Below are 20,743 nucleotides of genomic sequence, written 5' to 3' on the forward strand. Positions count from 1 at the left end.
CTCAGAATGTATTATCTGGTGTGTCTCTTACATATGTGAATGTGCTGTTTGGGTTCCACTCCTATTCTGCGAACAACAAAGATCATTATTACTTCATCAACCTGCTTGTTCTACTTGCAAAATACCACATACACAAATCCAAATTCGCTAATCACAATCCATCATTTTTAATTTTTGAGAAGGAACTCAAACAATACATCACAACTATCCAATATTCTTCAAACAAAAAAGCTATTAAAACCACTGAGTTATGCATTTTGTATAATATTTTATTGAATTAATTGCAATGCTTTGTTTACTATTTTGAATACTGTGACCCCCTGGCATTATATTGTTCTTGTTTTGTATTGCTTCTAAATGTAATAAAAAAAAATAAAAAATGAAGTCGAACGCGCCTAATGAAGCTTCATTTGGGGAGTCACGTGATTTTTCAACTGATGAAGCGAGGCATCAAAACATCTTGTCGCGATACTTCTGATTTGAAAGCTCGACACTGTTTCGAGCGTCTGCTTCGAGCATAACATCTCTAGTTCATATCATAGACTGTAGGTTCATATGCAACTTTCTGTGTTTTAAAAAGTGGCATTGACCGACCGTGCGTTATGTGTTTAACTGTCGAGTGGATTTCAAGCTAGCTGCTCACTCGGCTAACATAAACAGGGCTCTTCAGTGTGCTTTCTGTCTAATATTCTGATATTTATGGACTATTGGAGTTTAGAAATCCAGACATAAATCAGTGAAGCACTTATACAGACCAGCTGACATGGAGGTGTCCAGAAAATGCATTTTTTTCCCCAAGATAATTTGAAAATGTTAATTTATCTTCATAAAAAAACAATGGTAGCCTAATCTATTGATTAGCTGTTAAAATGTTAATATTCAGTGGATTGTGAATATAAAAATTTGACTCCCAATGCAATGCCTAATTGTCTGCTTTGTTAATCAACAATGCTTCTTCTATTTAAAATCATGTAATGTTTTTATTTTATCATTATCTGGGACTTTATGGCCTATGTAAATATAACCAAAAAGCAATTTATGTCTGTTAAAGGGGAACTCCGGCAAAATGAACCTGGGGTTAATAACACATGTGTACCGAGTTCGACCGTTCTCTGGTATTTGTTTCCATGCATTTGTTTTGTTAGTCAAATGTGACCAGTTTTCTTGCAAACCGCTAATTAGCGTATAACGCTAGCCTTCGGGGCACACCGACACATAAAAAGAAATCGCTATTTCTATACCACTAACAAGGCTCACAATATCACCACACTTACACGGTAGCATAACTAGGGTCTCTACATGTAAACCGAAGCATTGAGAACTTTGCAAGTATACAGGCAGTTTATTAAAAAAGGAATACAGTACCGTTCATGTCTGGCTCACATATCCAGGTAGCTCTCTCTCTCTCGTAGCCCTTTCACGGAGCTCCTGCAGCTCTTCATCAGTATACTCCGGCTCAAAAAGATATGGACGTCCATCAAACTGAAATGGTTCGTTCTCGATGTCTTCAAATTCATCTGAATAACCCGCCATGTCTTCAATGTGTATCCTGTTGCGTTCAATGCTTCTCTATGCTCTCAGTGCTTTCTTCCGGCAACAACGTTTGACGCGAGATTCACGTTCATGTCCCAGAGAGTTCAGTTTCCCCAAGATGGCGCCCGCCTGGATATGTGAGCCAGACATGAACGGTACTGTATTCCTTTTTTAATAAACTGCCTGTATACTTGCAAAGTTCTCAATGCTTCGGTTTACATGTAGAGACCCTAGTTATGCTACCGTGTAAGTGTGGTGATAGACAGCATGAAAATGACGACTTTTTACCTTTCACTTTTCAACTAAATTCAGACGTTGTTTAGACGTAACGCGGTGATGTCTTTTAAACGTTTTTTCAACGTGTTTTTGCTGGGTGGCTAGCGCTTAACTTACCATTTTTCTTACACGAATTTCCCTCTTCACTCTCCAAGCGGTGAACAAAACAGCAAATAGCCACTAGTGATGTGCAGAACGATACTGAAATATCGATATCTCCGATACCAGATCTGTATGCTCAAAAATTGATTCTCTAATCAAAATATCAATATTTTTGATTCTTCAGTCATTTGAAGTAATCTATATCATTAACAGGAACACAGTGAAAAGTAACTATTGTACTGTAAGTGCGTAATGCATAAGCATGGCCATAGGCGCCGAAACCGTGGGTGCTCCGGTGCTCGAGCACCCACGGAAAATACTGAGCACCCACGTGTGCCAGACAGGTGGCATTGATTCTTAATTTCCCACAAAGCTGATCGCGTTTAGTTCAACCTTTCGTCTCCAATCCTATCTGTATTTTTGAAGAGTGGGCTGTCCTGAAAAATAGCCTACTTTACGGCTTTAGTATCGAGTCTATGCGTGTGTGTTTGTGTCGGCCGCTGTCCATTTGCTAAGGTTCTGTGTCTGTGCTGTTTTATTTTATTTTATTTTTTTAAAGGGCGTGCGCTCATGAGCACCCACGGAGGAAATCATAAATCGGCGCCTATGAGCATGGCTATAATCTATGGCTTCATTTCAATCAGTCAATCACTCAGTCTGTAGTAGTGTAGGAGCCATGTTTCATTTATAAACATTGTATCCCCAAACCGCTAGGCGGCAGTATTTCCTTTTGTGTTCTGACCTGAACCGGATGTTGGTGGGGTGTCAGGCAGGTTATTTAGGTTGCTCAGTGTTGACCCAGAGAATGTCTAATATGGGGAGAAGTTCCACTCTCACTGAACTTCCGGCTTCTGAACTGGTTGCAGTTCCACTCTGGTTCCATATGAGGGCGCTCTCAGGACGAGTGCAGAATGAATGGAGGTCTATGGAGCAATACCCCTCAAAATCCACTTTTCTCAGGATATCATTTTTTGTGCAGTAATTTGAATATTGTATTTGAAAGGAGATGCAAAGAAATTACACACTGCTGGGTGTTAGATTTTTTAGAGTCACTTATTTGCTTTAAAAAGTATTTTAAAATGTCAATGACGTCATACACATCGTACGACCAGATACTGCTTTACGGCAATCCTTCAGTCACTGCTTTGGTGCTTTCGCGCTCTGCACTTTCTTTTCTCTCGAGGCATGGACAACATAGCTGACACGGGTAAATAATCGTGCTAGAAGAGTTTCTGTTTTGTTATTTTAAAAGACCGGGCTGAAAAAAAAAAAACTTGGGCGAAAAAGTCCGCCTTAACATTCTGGTCCCGCTTCGGATGCCACGATGCCGTCAAGCGGGATCTGGTCGTAATCAGTCCTTCACTGACCAATCAGCGTTCATTAGAACAATGCTAGCGTGTTATGGGCAACAACAACTCAACCTGTAAGAAAACGAAAGGACATACGTTCTCGTTCATTCAACTTTTGACCTATAACCCATGTTGAACTTGCAAAACCTACAATCAAATCTGAGATTTCTCAACGACAATCGGGTGAAAGAGACACATTTAGCTGTTTAGCTCCATAGAGTCCCATTCATGTTGCACTCATGGCGATCGCCCCCAGTGGAAATCTGGTGGAACTGCAACCAAAATTCGTTACAATGGGACTTAATAGAGAGTGGCAAGGCTCTCCGTAGACGGGCTCTGGTTGAGCCCAGGTATTGCTGATAGTGATGGCCCTCTGACACCCGAGGCTCCGACACATGCGCAGTAGCTCATGAAGCAATTGTATTGAACCACTGTGCCAAGGCGTGGTTCGGTCACGTGACTAGTGACGTTTGAAGCAGTTCAAGTGCTTCAGCGGCAAACGAATCACCCCAGGGATTCGGTTTGTCATGTGAATCACTTAGTGGGATTGAGTGTGTTCAGGGATATCCCAGATATCCTATCCCTATTTAGTGATGCTCATTTGAATGTTTCTTTGCAGAGTAGGTTGGTTCGTTGCTGTAGTTGGAGTTAGTTGCGTATTTTGTGGAGATAGATCGTAAGATTCAGAGAGAAATAGATAAATTAGTTACACAGGTAGATAACACTGTACTGATAGACATAGTTACATAGATAGTCCTAAATAGCATTATATATAGATAAGATAGATAGAGAGAGATACAGATAAGATATAGATATATAGTCAGAAGTGCGTGTATAGTTTTGGTTAAGACAAATGACGTGTTTTGTGACGTATGAACCATTTCACTGCTTCATTCAGAAACCCTGTCACTGGTTTGGTTGTCTCGGCTCTTCAGGAGAGATGAGATGAGTCTTCGAAGCAAATAATGAGTCAAGAGAGATTTGGTTTGACAGAGTTGCATTCAGTACAAATATTCTCTAACACTACTAAACCATGATACCAAGAGCAAATGAAAATAGCTGATGTAAGCGCTGAAACATAAACATTAGTGTAAATTAGCAAACGTTCATAGAGTGTAGTAGCGACGTAGATCAAATGGTCCAATGACAACTGAGCAACTCTAATGGGGCTAGTGGTACAATGTGAAATCATCGGTCTTTCGTTACCGAAGCAATGGTTCGATTCCCATTTGTTCTTTATTATTTATTTTATTGTTATATGTATATAATTTTCTTATAATCAACTTTAAACCACATATCCATGTAATGTAGTCGAATAGGAATGTGCATGGCGAATCAAGTCCCATTCAAGCATGAACCAGTAAGACACGTCTCCATTGCACTACATTTTATTGTCCACTAGATGTCCTAATAGAGCACTGTGTCACTGAAGCTTCGAGTAATGAACCTTTTTTTGAATCACGTGTCAAGGCTTTGTTTGGCCATCACTACTTGCTGATGAATAAGGAGCAAACAGTTTTTGACGATAGTGATGGCCAATCGAGGCTCGACACGTGATTCAAAAAAAGGTTCATTACTCGAAGCTTCAATGACACAGATTCAGATTCAGAAAACTTTATTTGTCCCCAGGGGGCAATTTAAGGCACAAGTGAGCAGCTTAACGTACAAGTACAGACATTTTAAGGTGCAACCCCAGAAACACAACAGATACAAATACAAAGTTTATACTAGTTACCATGCCATAAATATTATGACTATCCAAAATATCCATGAGAATGTAAACAGACTGTAGAAGTAAAGAGACTAAAGTGTAAATGTAAACAATAAACAGTAGTTACAGGGAATATGTATATTTTACAAGTTATAGCTGAGGTAGAATGGGTTATAAATAAAAACAGTCAAGTGTTTCTGGTATGTGAGTATGGGGGTGTGGGACAGGGGGAGGTTGACTGTGCTATGGCTGTGTGTGAGCTGGAGAAGAGTCAGAGAGAGAGAGTGTGGAGGAGTTGAGGAGGAGGATGGCTTTGGGGACGAAGATGCTTTTCTCCTCTGAGTTCTGAGTTCACAGTGTTCACAGTGCTCTATTAGGACATCCAGGGCCGGTTTTTGCTATGGGCAATGTGGGCGACCGCCCAGGACGCAATCTTTGTGAGGGCACACGAGCGCCCTCAAAAAAAACAAACAAAAAAAACCTCAGAACCAAACTGTCCAGTTTTCTAGACTACCGCTCATTTCCATGTCAGGTTAGTGGAGTTGTCTCATTGTCACTGTAGCGACTTATTTAGTTAATAAGTAGTCCGCTGAGAGGTAAAGAAGGCTCCCACTGTGACTCGTTGAATGAAAAAATCATATTCCAGTTCCGATGAATTTATGGATTTTATTAACAAAAGATAGGGTGAAAATACGGTGATAATACAGTTCAAAATTACGGTCAACAGAAAAAATATAGGAGCCGCTCTACCTTCTTTGTTTCACAGAAAAAACCCGCCAACAAACAGGGCAGGTGAAATAAAGTGGAGACCGCCCCCACTTCCTCTTACCGGAAATAATAACAACAAAACAAATAACAATAATGATGGTGATAATAATAATAATAATAATGTGCGCTGCATATACAAAAGTAAACAATACATTTTGGCTCCTACAGTCACGTTAACTTGCTGCTGAGAGTCATACAGGTTGTGTGTGTGTCAGAAGAGGCAAAGGGGGAGGGGGCGAGGGATAGACTGATCCCAGGCCACACAACACAAACTGCTTCAGATAAACTGTATTTCATTCATAAATTAACATAGAGCCATAGACCTACATGGAATTAATTGGGTTATGTGAAAAATGAAAGAAAAATAGATCTGTGCAGTCATCTACGTGACTCACGTAACTCCGGTTGATTGACGGGTGAATGGACGGTGTTGGCAAAACTTAATGATCTTCATCAAAAGATAAAGGTCTGCAGATTTCTATGAGTGACATGAGTGACAGTAGGCTATAGGCTATTTATTAGCCTCTTGCTAATATGTTGCTATTAGCCACAGAAGACGACTGGATTTGGTTTTTAGTTTTGCTGAACTAGCAACTATTAGAATTGAGGCATCATGTCATGCAACTAATTTCACCAATAGGCAACCTAGTCTAGTTTGTGTTTGCAACACAACAAGTGCAAATTCACACAGAAGTCCTGACTGTGGAATGTTTTATTGCTATAGGCTATATGCTAACTGAAATAACTTCTAATATACATTGACATGGCATTTTGTAAGCAACATGTGATATAGCTTTTTAAATGTGTTATGCTTAGTTTACAGGATGTTAAATGTTAATAAAATGTGCATTATGGTGATTTTAATTGTGTAACTGATGCATGTGTGATGTAAGTGTGATCTAACTTACATATTGTATCTTAATTGTAAATTCAGGGGCACTTCTGAAATATTTTGGAGCTAGAGCAGCCACTGGCCAAAATGAGGAGTCAGATACTTCCACAGCAGCCACAGACATGAAGAGGAGTCTGATGAGGAGCCATCTACCTCTGAAGCCACACAGGCCTCTTCAGGGATGGTCCTGGAGCCTGTTCTTGTTACCTTTTTGTATTTAAGATTATATAGAATAAAATAATACAAATAATATAATATATTGTTGTGTTGGTGGCGGGGTTTGGGGGTAAGTCTTTTTTTTGGGCTAACAAGCAAAAAGGCTAACAAACGTATAGCAGCAGTTAACATTAGCCCTTCATTCATGACATGATACTGTAATCATACAGAGAGAACATAGCAGACCTTTATCTTTTCTTTTGGTCCTAAACTGGTCACCTGATGCTTTGACCTTTTTCTGTCCATCTCTGTTTATTTGACACTCCACAATCAACAGATTTCCATCCTCCAACGCTGTCACTCACGACCAGAAGTCAAGACTAAACCAGTTCACCTTGGTGACCACGTCATCGTTTTGTATTACCTAGTTTTATTTGGTCATTTCACACAATTCATAAAAACAGAAATGTGCAGGAATTATAGGCCTGTATTTATAATATTAGGAATGAAATGTGTGTTATATGGAAGAAAGTCAAGGTGGGACTGACTTTAGCCCTTTATACAGCTTCTGTTCACGGCACCTTCTCAGCAGCAGGGGGCGACAATATCCCCACACAGATATGACAGATGATAGAAAACCATGGAGAGGTGCGGATTATTTATTTATTTTCCAAGCGCTCATGCCGCCCCCCTTATGTGTTGCTACTGTGACAAGGTAATTTCCCATACGGGATTAATAAACATGTCTTATGTCTTAAAGTGGTGTGTGCTCACAGAGAGTGGAGTTCACTACATTACATTTGTTTTATTTAGTTAGGACATTTAAAAGTTCTTGACATTCCAGTTACAATGTTAAATATTTTTGAGAAATAAAAGTTTATTACTTTTGAAAGGGTATACTTGCATTATTATGATATTATCATTACATTAGTGAAAACATGGTCTCAAAATAATGTCGACAATAATATCGTTTATCGGCAATACATTGTTGGACAATATATCATCCAGCAAAATGTGTAGTGGTGACAGGCCTAGCTTTATCCCTCCCTGAGACATATATGAAGGCAATAAAAGTGTGAAAGACAAACAATGAAACCAAATCACGAGGCACACAAGTTATACTGTTACACAGTCAGTTAACATTACTAGTCCTCCAGGGACTGTGTGTTTGGGCAAGAAGCTGTTTGAGTCTTTTTCAGTGACTGATTGTCCTGTAACCTGCTAGAGGGAAGTCAGTGGAAGTGGTGGTAACCAGGATGTGGTGGATCACTGATGATGCTGAAGCTGAACAAGGGAAATGAATCAATCACAGTTAACTCAACAGCAGCAGGACACTCAGAGTTCAGCTGGAAACTGATCAGAGACATTTAAAGCTGCTGAGGATCAGCTGATTGTTCAGGAGGAGGCTGGTATGGATCAGGATTCAAATGATGTTTACGTCTTCTGGAGATCAGAAAACCAGCAACAGAACCAACAAGAACAATACCAACAAGAAAAACAACAGCAACTATCAGACCAACAGATCCATCCTTGTCTCCTCCCTCCTTGAAGAAGAAGAAGAAGAAGAAGAAGAAGGGAATCTGTCTGAACTTTACACGTTGTTTCAAAATGTGTTGGAGCTTCTAAAGAAACGACGATTACAACTGCTTCTCATTCAAAGCGGTCATATTTACTGATTTAAACATATAAACACTGTTACAAGCAAGAAAACAACAACGGCGACATACAAAGAGGAAAAAGCCTAGATCCGTTACCTAGTGACCATAAGATTCTTTTGTAGCAACTTAACGTCTAAACGTTACACTGTTGGAAGACAACACAACACATTTCTATTTCAAAATAAAAGCATTTGTTATTGTAGCCTACTACTATTATTATTAATCTATTGTCAGAGAAAATATTTACAACAACATATATCACATCAGATTTTTAAAAAAATTACAGAAAAAAATAGTAAAAAAATAGAATTCAAATGAATAAAACCTCCAAGACTTCTCAGGACACTTTAAAGGAATGAAAGGTTTCTTAGTGAAGATTGATTGTTTCTATGACTTGAGCTTCCACTGAGTCCTTCCTCTGTGGATACAGTCCTGCTGTTTGCTGAGTGTTGGAGGTCAGCTGCTACAGTGGGTTGCTCATGTCTGCTGGATGTCCAGCATTGTTAACTCCTGTCTGTCCTCAAGAAACAGCAGCAGGACACTCAGAGTTCAGCTGGAAACTGATCTGAGACATTTAAAGCTACTGAGGATCAGGAGGAGGCTGGTATGTATGTCTACGTATTCTGGAGATCAGAAAACCAACACCAGAACCAACAAGAACAACACCAACTATCAGACCAACTATCAGACTAACAGATCCAGGCTTGTCTCCTCCATCCTTGTCTCCTCCATCCTTGTCTCCTCCGTCCCCCTTGTGTCCATCTGTGTGACCTGCAGACAGAAGCAACAGAATCAGGTGTGAGGTGTGAGGTAGCTGATGAGTGAAGAACAAACTGCTGTCAGACATTATCTACTGCACTCTGATCACATCACTCAGACCAGCTGTTTTCTAGAAAGTCTCATCAACAACATCTTTCTAAAAGTCAAACATCTGATCTGAGATCTTTCTCTCTCACATCAACAACCAGGAAGCAGCTTCAACTCTGATCAGAGACAAAGACACAAACTCAACTCTACTCACTCACCTGCTGGAACTACTTCCAGTCTGATGATGCTCCTCTTCTGGTTTATTTTATTCTGAACAACACGACACTCATATGTTCCATTGTCCTCTATCATCACATTCTTCAGACTCAGAGACACGTCTCCATCCTTCATCTGTCTGTCCTGTAGATCCACTCGGTTCTTATAAGATGGATGCTGGTTCTCTGGATCTAACTGCTTATCACGATATAAAAGAACATATTCATCTTCCTTCAGGTCAGTTCTGTTCCACTGTACAACTATGACAGGATCATTGTTCAGAGCTTTACATGGTAGAGAGACAGTCTGTCCAGGTTTAGCTGTGATGATTGTCTGTCCTGAAGGAAACAAGACAGAGCAGAATGTTTGATGGTGATTCAGTTAATCAGACTTTTGAATAAACCACTTTCAATAAATCAGTTCAATAGAGAAGGCTTCAGAATGTTTGCTGAGAGGAGGATGAACAAATGAACAAACTAAATGAATAGAACCAAGAGAAATCATGAGCTGGTAGATTCAAGTAAAACAATAAGTTGATGGAAGAAGATCCAACAAGGATTGATGATGCAGCAAACACATGGAGCTGCTCTGTCCTCTGACCTCCATCATCAGACTGACTTCCTCTGAGGAACTGAGACAGGATCACTGACTCCAATCAGCTGGGCATCCTCAGCTAGTATCACTACTACTTATACTACAGTACTTGTCTGCACACAACATATAGAGACACACACAGACAGCATGATGAAGAGGACGTATTCGTCTCCTACTGGCCCACAGAGAGAAGAACATGTGCTTCTCATGAGCACTCTGCTTTGGGACACACCACTGAGGACAACAAGCCCCAGATCATCCTTGATTATAACAAGAACAAGGGGGGAGTCAACAACCTCCACAAGGTATTGAACTTTTTTCATGTAATAACATTTTCTGACATTCATTCAGGTCAATACACTGCACTCTTGTGACAGAAAATGAGAACACAGAAAAAGCCTTTGATAAAGTCAACTGGACCTTCCTGCCAGTGTTGTTTTTGGCAGCCATTTTAGATTTAGTCTTAGTCTTAGTCTTTTGGACGAAACTGCTTATTAGTTTTAGTCACATTTTTGTCATTTCTACAGTATATGTGATGGTTTTAGTCTAGTTTTAGTCAATTTTAGTTAAAAGGAAAAAAAGAACGTACTTTCACCAATAATTACAATAACAAAGGAATGGTTTTAGACAGACAAGTTTTCCACCCAACAGCAAATACTTTCTGATCTACTATAAGGATTATGCATTACACACAGATAAAATAGTAAAAATGTATCACGATATAAGTGTTTCATATCAGTCGATATCAATAATTATTGATTAATTTTTTTAACATATTCTACTCAGACTTCTCAACTGTGCTAAACTGCATCTGTTATTTCTCTATATCTTTGATGTTCTGTCGTATGGTTCTGCTGCTGTGTTCCTCTAGATCAGATGTTGCTCTAGACTTTCTCGTTGCCCGTCACTTTGACTGACAGGGTCATAAATATCCCGTCATAATCTATTATAACCCGTCACAAAATGACATATTCAATAGTAGCATTTAATTTTCATTCACTTTTAATTAATATTCAGTAGCGGTGGAAAAAAAGGAATAAAGAAGACTCAAGAATCATGAATCATGAATCTATTTAACGGCTCAGTTGAGTCCTACCACGTCTGACTGATATATAATCAATAAACTGAACCATTCTAACATCTGACATCTCTACAGAGAAACTAAACGTACGACCAGACATGACCTCTATCAAACTAAGACACTCAGACAATCACTCACTTAATCACAACACGCAGAGAAACAAACTTAACCGACTCTAACACTAATCAAGAGATAAGAGCCAGTTAATATTCTCACTCTCCACCAAGTTAGCAGACATCTGTTTCCTCTCACGCTGTCTCTCTCATATTCTCCTTTCACTCCACGCCGTTCTTGTTGCTGTTGTTGATGCCACCAACCTGGACCAGCCTGGCGCAGCTGGGCCGTGATAGGTCGAGAGGCTAAAGCCCTTCCTCTGCCTACATCCCCCAGAATGCCTTGCAGTTCTGGCTCGGGGTTTTCTTCCTGTGTTTCTCTAACGGAGCTCAAGTGAAATGATCAAACATTCTATCGAACGTATTTTCTATTTGTAGCGCCTATAGCCTTGATGGAAGAAGCAAACCACATTCCCTCTAGGTTCGAAAAGTTGGACTCTGACGATAAGTGGAACAATGATTATTTATTGCGTCACAAATATCAATTTTGGCAGTGCACTGCATTTATGGAAAACAAAAAAACAAATAGAGCTCTTTTAATATAAAAAATAACAAATGGAAATAATAAAGTTCAAAGAAAAATGTCCTTTCTTCTGTATCAGAAGATAGAGAATCTGTCAGTCTGTTCTCTTACTACTACCCGGGTAGTTTTTGTGGTGAATGTTCTTATCTGTGTCAAAGTGAGTTAGTAGGTGTCCGTGGTCCTCGGAGTGGATCCCGATCTCCGTCTGCTGTCGACCGCCTGGCTCGCCACTGAACCGCCGAAGGTTCAGAATCGTACCGATCAATCCCTGATCCAGCAAAGAATAAAACCAATCTACACGCATGGTGCAGAAAATACGTTCAATTACTATCATATCCATATTCATCACGGTACTTCCTACTACTCCTACTCTGATTCTCAGCATACACATCTAGATGCAGTACTGCTCCAATCACCGTAAATAATGGGGTACTCATTTACAGCACAATATTTTTAACACAATTATTCATTATGAACTTGTATTTTAACATTAATGGACTCATCTATCAGTACATATATTTTCAAACCGCTTTTTAAAGCAATATTTATCTTTTTAACTGTCAATGAACTGTATTAATTCACTCTTTTAATAAACATGAGTATTCAAATACCCTCAATGAAATGAATGACATCATATATCCAGCACAGTATATCAGAACAATATTACCATAACCTGATATCATATTCCACCTCTGTCTCCCTCATTAATGACAGTGGTATCATGGTAATTTATCCAGCTAACCATTAGCACCCGTATTAAACACTGAAGCCTATACCTGAAGATGCTAACAGGCGATGCTAACCGCGACTAGCGTCAGCACCTGGCTAGCGTTAGTACGATGCTAACCGCGACTAGCGGTAGCACGGGCTGTTATTTATTCACATTTCACAACGATACGCAGTACCACGGTGGGTTCAAACATTGACTATACCTCCGCATTCTCAGTAAACAGCATGTTCATAATGAGCTAATATAAACAAGCTAACAGCAGGCCTAGCCTCTAGCATGTAGCCGTGCTCTTACCGGAGTCCAAAAGAGGCTTAACACAGTTGAGGCCGCTCCTCTCTCTCTCGCAACAGTTCGTAAGTTCTCTCCTAATAAACAAAGGGTTTGTCAACACACTAACAGGGATTTTCCATTGATTTATGAGGTTTATTTCGTGTTTCCTACCCCGGTTCGTCAGCTCACTCAACGAGCAGTGCTCTCGGTCGGTATCTCGGATAAACAAGCCCGCGCTGCGCGGTCATGACAATGGACACAAGGTGGATGCGCCACCATGTGGTGGAGCATGGTAACTCCCTTAAATCACAGAAATGGGTCTTGTACCCATGTGGGTTACATATTGATATCGATGACGTGTCTATCGCGATATATATCGTTATCTTTTTATCACCCAGCCATATAGTCATATTAATTGGTGCTACAGTGTTAAAAGGCAAAGCTCTATCCATCTTTGTTTTTATTTTTATCAAGAAAAACTGGTGTACTGCACCTTTACATAAATAGCGCTGTCTCTTTCAGAAAGACGGTAGTGTTGAGGTGTTTAAGTTGTGCGTGGCTACGTGGATGTGTGCCGCTGAACTGAGGGCATGTTGTAAATATAAAGTAAAATAAATAAAGATGAACGTTTGTCTTGCTGTTTGTTTTGGAGTTGCAACAGATGAATGTTTTAGACCAACATCTAAAAAAACATTTCAGTGGCACGAGATCTACCCGCACTACCTTCACGATCTACCGGTCGATCACGATCGACGTAATGAGCACCCCTGCCATATAGTCCAGGCAAAGTAGCGTTTTACGACAGACTAATTGTAAAACAATGTTTTTTAGCATAGATCATTTCTATGAGGTGTCCAGAACAACATACTAAAAGTCCTAAGAAATCCTCGTTGAGGAAATATGTTAATTTCTCATCAATCCGAAATGTGTGCCATAAGGCCAGGTAACAATACATCCCAATGGGGCTATTTTTTTCCTTTACTCCTATCAAAATGAAACTTTACACAATGAAAGTACCCATGAAAAGTAACATTTTTTGTATTACAAGTTTCTTTGAAAATGTATTTTAATATGCAAATGAGCTATACACTTGTCAAATATGCCCAAAATACACCCAAAAGTAAGTTTTTTGTATTACAAGTTTCTTTTGAAATGAATTTGAATATGCACATGAGCTTTACACTTTGAATATGTCCTAATTTGTATAGGCAGAAACACCATTCATATGTATGATAAATATATCGGCCCAATCTTCATCCAATCATCCTGCTGCTTTTAGACTGGCCTCTAACCTGAAAACTGCCTGGCTCGGTAGTACCTGCCAGGGGTATAACCCCCGCCGGTATAGTCTTCAGGGTCACAGAGGAACACAAGCCTCCCCACCACGACAAGGTAGCAACAAAAGGGGAGGTGTTTTTGTTTTTAAATCCAGCCTGGATCCTCGACCCCTTCTCTGTGGCTCTTGGTTCTGGCACCCCCTATATCAGTTCCTGTTTTGTTCTTTGCTTAGTTCTTCCCCTCTGGGTCATATTCATCTGATAAATCAGGCAACTGTGAGTTTGTACAGCTAGTACCACGACATTCTCCGCAAATGTCAGTGCAAGGGAGTCCATGTTTTTTGCATGTGCATCTCTTTGTGCTGCAGTCTTTCTTGCAACTACAGCGGACTACATCTAATATCTCTGGTGGTGCCGCAGGCTGATCGGTCATTATTGGCATAAATCTCCCATCCAAAACATGCCACCCCCAGTCTTTTGGGTCCATACGTTCACTTCCCCCTTTCCACTCCAGCATTTGGTAAAAGACCCGAAGACTATGGAACTTTGCAGCTGTTGACGTTGGAGGGAGAGATTGAGGTTCCACTGGAGATGAGTTCCGAGTTACTTTAATGCAAAATCGTCTGTATCTTAGCATATCCAGTGATTCATCCTTTTCACCCCCATACAGTGATACTAGAGCTTTTACACCTGCTGCAATGATGATGCCTTTTCCCACATTTTCCTGTGACTGGCTGAACACCTTAGCTTGTTTGAGAAAGCTAGTGTCGTTCTTTACTGTATGTAATGTAAATGTAATCTCACCACGTTACTAATGACTAAAATGGCAATTCTGACTTTCTATCATGTCATTAGGTTAGGCTTGTTCACAAATAAAAAAAAAATATTCGACTAGTGTATAGCTCATTTGCATATTAAAATACATTTTCAAAGAAACTTGTGATACAAAAAATGTTACTTTTCATGGGTACTTTCATTGTGTACAGTTTCATTTTGATAGGAGTAAAGGAAAAAAATAGCCCCATTGGGGTATTGTTGCCTGGCCTTATGGCACACATTTCAGAGAAATTAACATATTTCCTCAACTAGGATTTCTTAGGACTTTTAGTATGTTGTTCGGGACACCTCATAGAAATTATCTATGATGAAAAAAATTATTTTACAATTACTTCTATTTTTGGCTCCAAAATGAGTTAGTTTGCCTGGACTAATAGATCATCTCGTCGTTTCTGACCACCAAGGCCCTTGCTGCTGCCACTAAGATCCATCATTTAGTGTGACTGTGACGGCAGGCGTGTTGTGCAGAATGTGCACAGATGCTGGCGTGATGCCATGTGGTGGGCGTAACCAAACAAGGATAGGATGCAGCACCATTGCTGATACTTTTTAGCTTTTGACAGACAATAGGCAGAACTGTCATGTATTTTGAACGTCTGACAGACCACCCACAACATATTGTCATGAAAAAAGGGGGCGTCAACGAAATAATTTCGTCATCGTCGTCGTTGAGGAAATCACCCACTAACATTTTCGTCCAGTCTTGTCAACGAAAGCTTGCAAACGTTTCGTCATGTTTTCGTCATCAAAGAGCCATGTTTGACTCGTCATCGTCTCGTTATCGTCATGAAAAAAAGGGGCGTCATCGTTGACGAAAACAACACTGCTTCCTGCTCAACACCATTAACAAATGTGGTTTTGTGGAGTCGTCCACTCTGTGGATTAAAACTCTCTACAACTCACCTTCAGCATCAGTAATAAAGAATAAAAAAACAGTAACATCAGGTATCTTGGCATCAACGTTTCCATCAAGCTGTCACAGCTGTTCTCCTTGAATTTCACACTATTACATAAAAGAAGAAGACTTCACTCACTGGAACAGCCCAGAAACCAAGAGATCATGGAGGACTGGCTGCCCAAACTTTAAACTAGATCACCTATCAAATCACTTACAATATATATCCAAATAATATAAAAAAATACATCCACAGCTACCACAGCAACCCTGGTTGGACATAAAACAACACGACTGTCAAGAAATATCAATATCAGATCTCCCCTTTATTACAAAGTCAATCAAAAAGCACAACTGTTTCAAAACCATTATACAACAGTGACTCTGACAGCTTGGTGGAAATCCAACCAAGCAGGTGTCTATCCCAGCTGTCATTGGTCTAGAGGGGGGTCCACCCTGGACAGGTCTCCAGTCTATCCCAGCTGTCATTGATCTAGAGGGGGGTCCACCCTGGACAGGTCTCCAGTCTATCCCAGCTGTCATTGATCTAGAGGGGGGTCCACCCTGGACAGGTCTCCAGTCTATCCTAGCTGTCATTGGTCTAGAGGGGGGTCCACCCTGGACAGGTCTCCAGTCTATCCCAGCTGTCATTGGTCTAGAGGGGGGGTCCACCCTGGACAGGTCTCCAGTCCATAGGCGCCGAAACCGTGGGTGCTCCGGGAAAATACTGAGCACCCACGTGTGCCAGACAGGTACTGATTCTTAATTTCCCACGAAGCTGATCGCGTTTAGTTCAACCTTTCATCTCCAATCCTATCTGTATTTTTGAAGACTGGGCTGTCCTGAAAAATAGCCTACTTTACGGCTTTAGTATCGAGTCTATGCGTGTGTGTTCGTGTCGGCCACTGTCCATTTGCTAAGGTTCTGAAATGCGAAACGGCTGTTTTATTTATATTTATTTTTTTAAAGGGTGTGCGCTCATGAGCACCCACGGAGGAAAACATAAATCGGCGCCTATGCTCCAGTCTGTCCCAGCTGTCATTGGTCTAGAGGGGGGGGGGGGTCCACCCTGGACAGGTCTCCAGTCTGTCCCAGCTGTCATTGGTCTAGAGGGGGGGTCCACCCTGGACAGGTCTCCAGTCTGTCCCAGCTGTCATTGGTCTAGAGGGGGGGTCCACCCTGGACAGGTCTCCAGTCTATCCCAGCTGTCATTGGTCTAGAGGGGGGGTCCACCCTGGACAGGTCTCCAGTCTATCCCAGGGCTAACACAGAGAGACACTCACACATGGATGTTAAAGTCACCTACTACAATGACTTGGTCTGTTCTAAGAACTAAATCACATAAAAACTCAGAGGAAGGAGCAGGTGGACGATCCACCACAACAGAAAGAATTGGTTTGTGTTTTCCAGTCTGGATGAGGAAGACTAAGAGGAAGACTTTCCAATGAATTAAAGCTCTGCTTAGGTCTAGGATTAATAGATAAATCAGAGTGTGATCTCTCTCAGAGAGGAGTGAGATCCTTCAGTTTCAGTTTCTCTTGTTTCATTAAAGAGGCTGTAACCTGACTCTGTCTAAATGCTGCTGCTGTCACAGAGCAGAACAGGCTCACTCTGCTCCTCCTCCCCCCTCCTGTGTTTTTATTGTACCGTCACATGACTCCGTGATGCCAGGTAACCAAGCTCCGCCCACCACTACCTGCCAGGCCTGGCCAGCAGCAGAGCATTACACACTAGACAGAGCAGGATAATGACAGAGAGAATGAGTAGGGCTGTTTGGTTTGAGTTTTATGTCACGTCCCCCATGACATACTAAAACAGCATTATAACATTGGCAGCAACTAACACACTGTCTAAAAGAGGAAATTAATATATATAAATAACACTCTGCAAATACCCCCATTGTTAAATCAAATAAAAGTAAAAAGTTCTATCCACCCAGAAAGAAACATTTTCAAAAATATACAAACACCTAATAAAGACAGATAATAACCTCCCACCAACCATCAAAGACTGGGAAGAGACCTGAGAACCACCATAAATATTACAACCAGGATACACATCTACAATAACACCTTCTCTATGTCTGTATGTTTTTACTTTAATAAATATATTTTAAACATACCTGTTGTCTGTTTAATGTTGCACAAGAATTAATATTGCCAACCTCTACACTGTCAAGAACTCCAAATTCCTTCAACTTAACTAGATATTTTTTAGTTATAGTTATTAAGTTAATTATTAATCAGAGTACCAGATGACAGTTAAGTATATATTATGAGACTGATTTGATTAATTGGCTATCTTTTCCTTTCTCAGAAGGGTGGTGCCCCGAAGTGATAAGTAATTTAATAATAAATTGTTATTTCTGATAATTATTAATTACTTATGATAGCCTGTCGCCTGATGACAGCTGTTATAGCATAAATTAGAAAAATACATGTAAAATAAAAATATATGTTTATGTGTTAGAAACAAGTTGACTAAAAAGGTGAAAAAAAAATAAAAATTCATAGCTGATGTTTTCTAAGCAGTTAAAACAGACGGGAAGACAAGACGAAGGATCAACTAAAGAGCATTAGAGGAAATAACAGAGAGGAAGTTGATGTAGTAAAATGATGACTACTAATGTTGGAGCTGCTGTAGAACATGTGGTTGATCAGATCTTCTAGATCCAGTCAGACTCTACGTTGTCTCCTGAACATGTCAGAGCTAAAGACGCTTTGGTTTCAACTCACCAGCAGAGACAGACAGGACGACGCTCAGTAAAGTCATGCAGAGACACGCAGATGTTCCAGCAGCCATCTTGTCTTCTTCTTCCTCCTCTGTTTTCCTGACTTCAATCTATCAACCTGACTAGATCACATTCTGTGGAAGGTTGAAAAAAACCTGAAATAAAGCTGAAATAAAACTGAAATAAAACTGAAAGAAAACTGAAATGAAGCTGAAATAAAACTGATATAAACCTGAAATAAAACTGATATAAAGCTCAAAGTCTCTGACGCTGACGACTTGTCTGTCTTTCAGCCGCTTGTGCTCAATCACAGGAAGTAGAGCGGTGGAGCAACAGAGGTGGAGCAACAGAAGTGGAGCAACGGGCAATAATCAAACCATAAAGAAATGTGTCACTAGAAACAGAAAGTAAAGAGACGCTCCTTCATCCAGTGTTGGAGTTTAATCATTAATATACTAATGTCAAATATACACTTTACATGTGTAGCGTAGCGGTAGTGTTCGTGCGTTGTGTTAATTAGGACCAACAGAGACCGAACCACTGTTTTCCCTGTTTTATTCCTCGTACCTTGCACGACAGTAGCTACACAATCAGTCTCGTGAAACTTCCAAATAACTTGCTCTCACACTGTAGCGCTAAAACAGTACAAAAACATAACTTTAAACACCCACTTAAATATGAAATTAAATTAAAGGGAATAAGGGTAAATATTTACGGAGCTAGCATCATGTGCACTCACCATGGAGACTGCGTTCATTACCTTAAAATAATGTCGTAACTGACCACAATGTGAGAGGTGGCAAGTGGAGTCACATTAACTCCGTTTCACATGCTCTTCATTCATTTGGAAACTCTCTACGTTGCTGTTGTGGTTGTTGCAGTGGTTTGTGTCATGTTCCAGGTTTCTGTCACATGACGTCTCTAGCAGAAATGAACCTGTCCAGACAAACAGGACCGACTAGTCTTCAGAGGAGAGTGCGCATACGTCTGTTCTGCTGCAGCCTTTCTAGTAAATCACGTGACTTCAGAGGACCTGAGAGACACAAGCATAGACATACACAAGTACTTGAGGGTAGGGTTGCCAGCTTTCAGAAATGAAAATAAGGGCGTATTCACACCAGGAAGGTCCGTTAGTTCACTTGCTTTGGTCTGGACCAATTTTTTTTTTCTTTTTTTTTTTTAGTGCGGTTCGCTTTCACACTGTGATTAATTGCAACCGGACGAGAATTTATAAACAAAAACACATGTGCTAAGGTCGTTCAGCCATTGGCTGGTAAACGTATAGGCGGGGTAAAGAAGGAAGCCAAATGTCCCACGTAAATAGGCTACAATGGAGACTTTGCGTACTGTAGGTCTACTTGTTATTATGCTAGCAATATGGTTTATAAACTTACAGCTTGTGCTCGAGCGTCAAGACCGTTTGATGCAACATGAGTTTAACCATATCATGCTCGTTATTTTGCAACGGCTCATCTCTACCTAACCTACCTGCGTTTGTTTGCTTCACGTGTCTCTCTCTGTTGTGTGTGTCACTGGGCTATCCTACATTTCACATAATGCGCGAAAACTACGGGAAACTACGGGAGCTCGTCAAATCCAAAAAGGTAGATTTTTGCAACTTGGGTCGGATCGAGGTCGGGCTGCTTTCACACCATAAAGGAACCGCATCAGGGTTCGGTAGGAACCGCTCCGAGACCACCTCCTCAGCTGGGTCTAGGTCCGCTTGTTTGGTCCGCACCAGAGTTCGAGTGATTGTATTCACACCAGTCAAAAAGGTCCGAACCAAGCAAGGAAACGAACTTGAGTTCATTTTAATCGAACTAAACAAGGCAGGTGTGAATACACCCTAAGGGACGCCCACCACGGCTCCTCTGGGCCATGACCACCACGGGCCCGACTCCTGTGGGGGCCGCAGTAGTGCTATGTTTTATTGAACACAATGAACACATTCTTTTATAAAGTGCAGTTAATTAAATCTGTAATGAGATCTGTACCAATGAACTTTTAAAATATAAACAATGACAAGGACCAGAATTTATTGCCAACCTGTTGATTTTGTTTTTGAAAATTTAATCTGCAGACAAGTAGAGTCACCAAAGTAACGACCTGCTTTATACGATTTACTTGTGAATTTAAAGAATACATCACAGCTTTAAGGTGAACAAACTCTATAAAAAGTGAAAAAACGGTTAAATTATGTGACACGTGGTTTAAAGAGGAATGA

General features: G+C 40.5%; 1 protein-coding gene across 1 annotated transcript; it reads right to left on the bottom strand.

Annotated features, from left to right (window-relative positions):
- Positions 1-7,684: 7,684 nt before the first annotated feature.
- Positions 7,685-18,812, bottom strand: LOC311501559 (coxsackievirus and adenovirus receptor homolog). Its single transcript, XM_084563445.1, has 3 exons — positions 18,524-18,812; positions 9,471-9,806; positions 7,685-9,216 (listed from the first exon to the last, which is right to left on the bottom strand). The coding sequence occupies exons 1-3, from the start codon at positions 18,588-18,590 to the stop codon at positions 9,026-9,028; spliced, it is 594 nt and encodes a 197-aa protein (XP_084419571.1). The 5' UTR covers positions 18,591-18,812; the 3' UTR covers positions 7,685-9,025.
- Positions 18,813-20,743: the final 1,931 nt, after the last annotated feature.

The sequence above is a fragment of the Chelon labrosus genome, assembly GCF_963514085.1.
Source record: "Chelon labrosus genome assembly, chromosome: 1".
Taxonomy (NCBI): domain Eukaryota; kingdom Metazoa; phylum Chordata; class Actinopteri; order Mugiliformes; family Mugilidae; genus Chelon; species Chelon labrosus.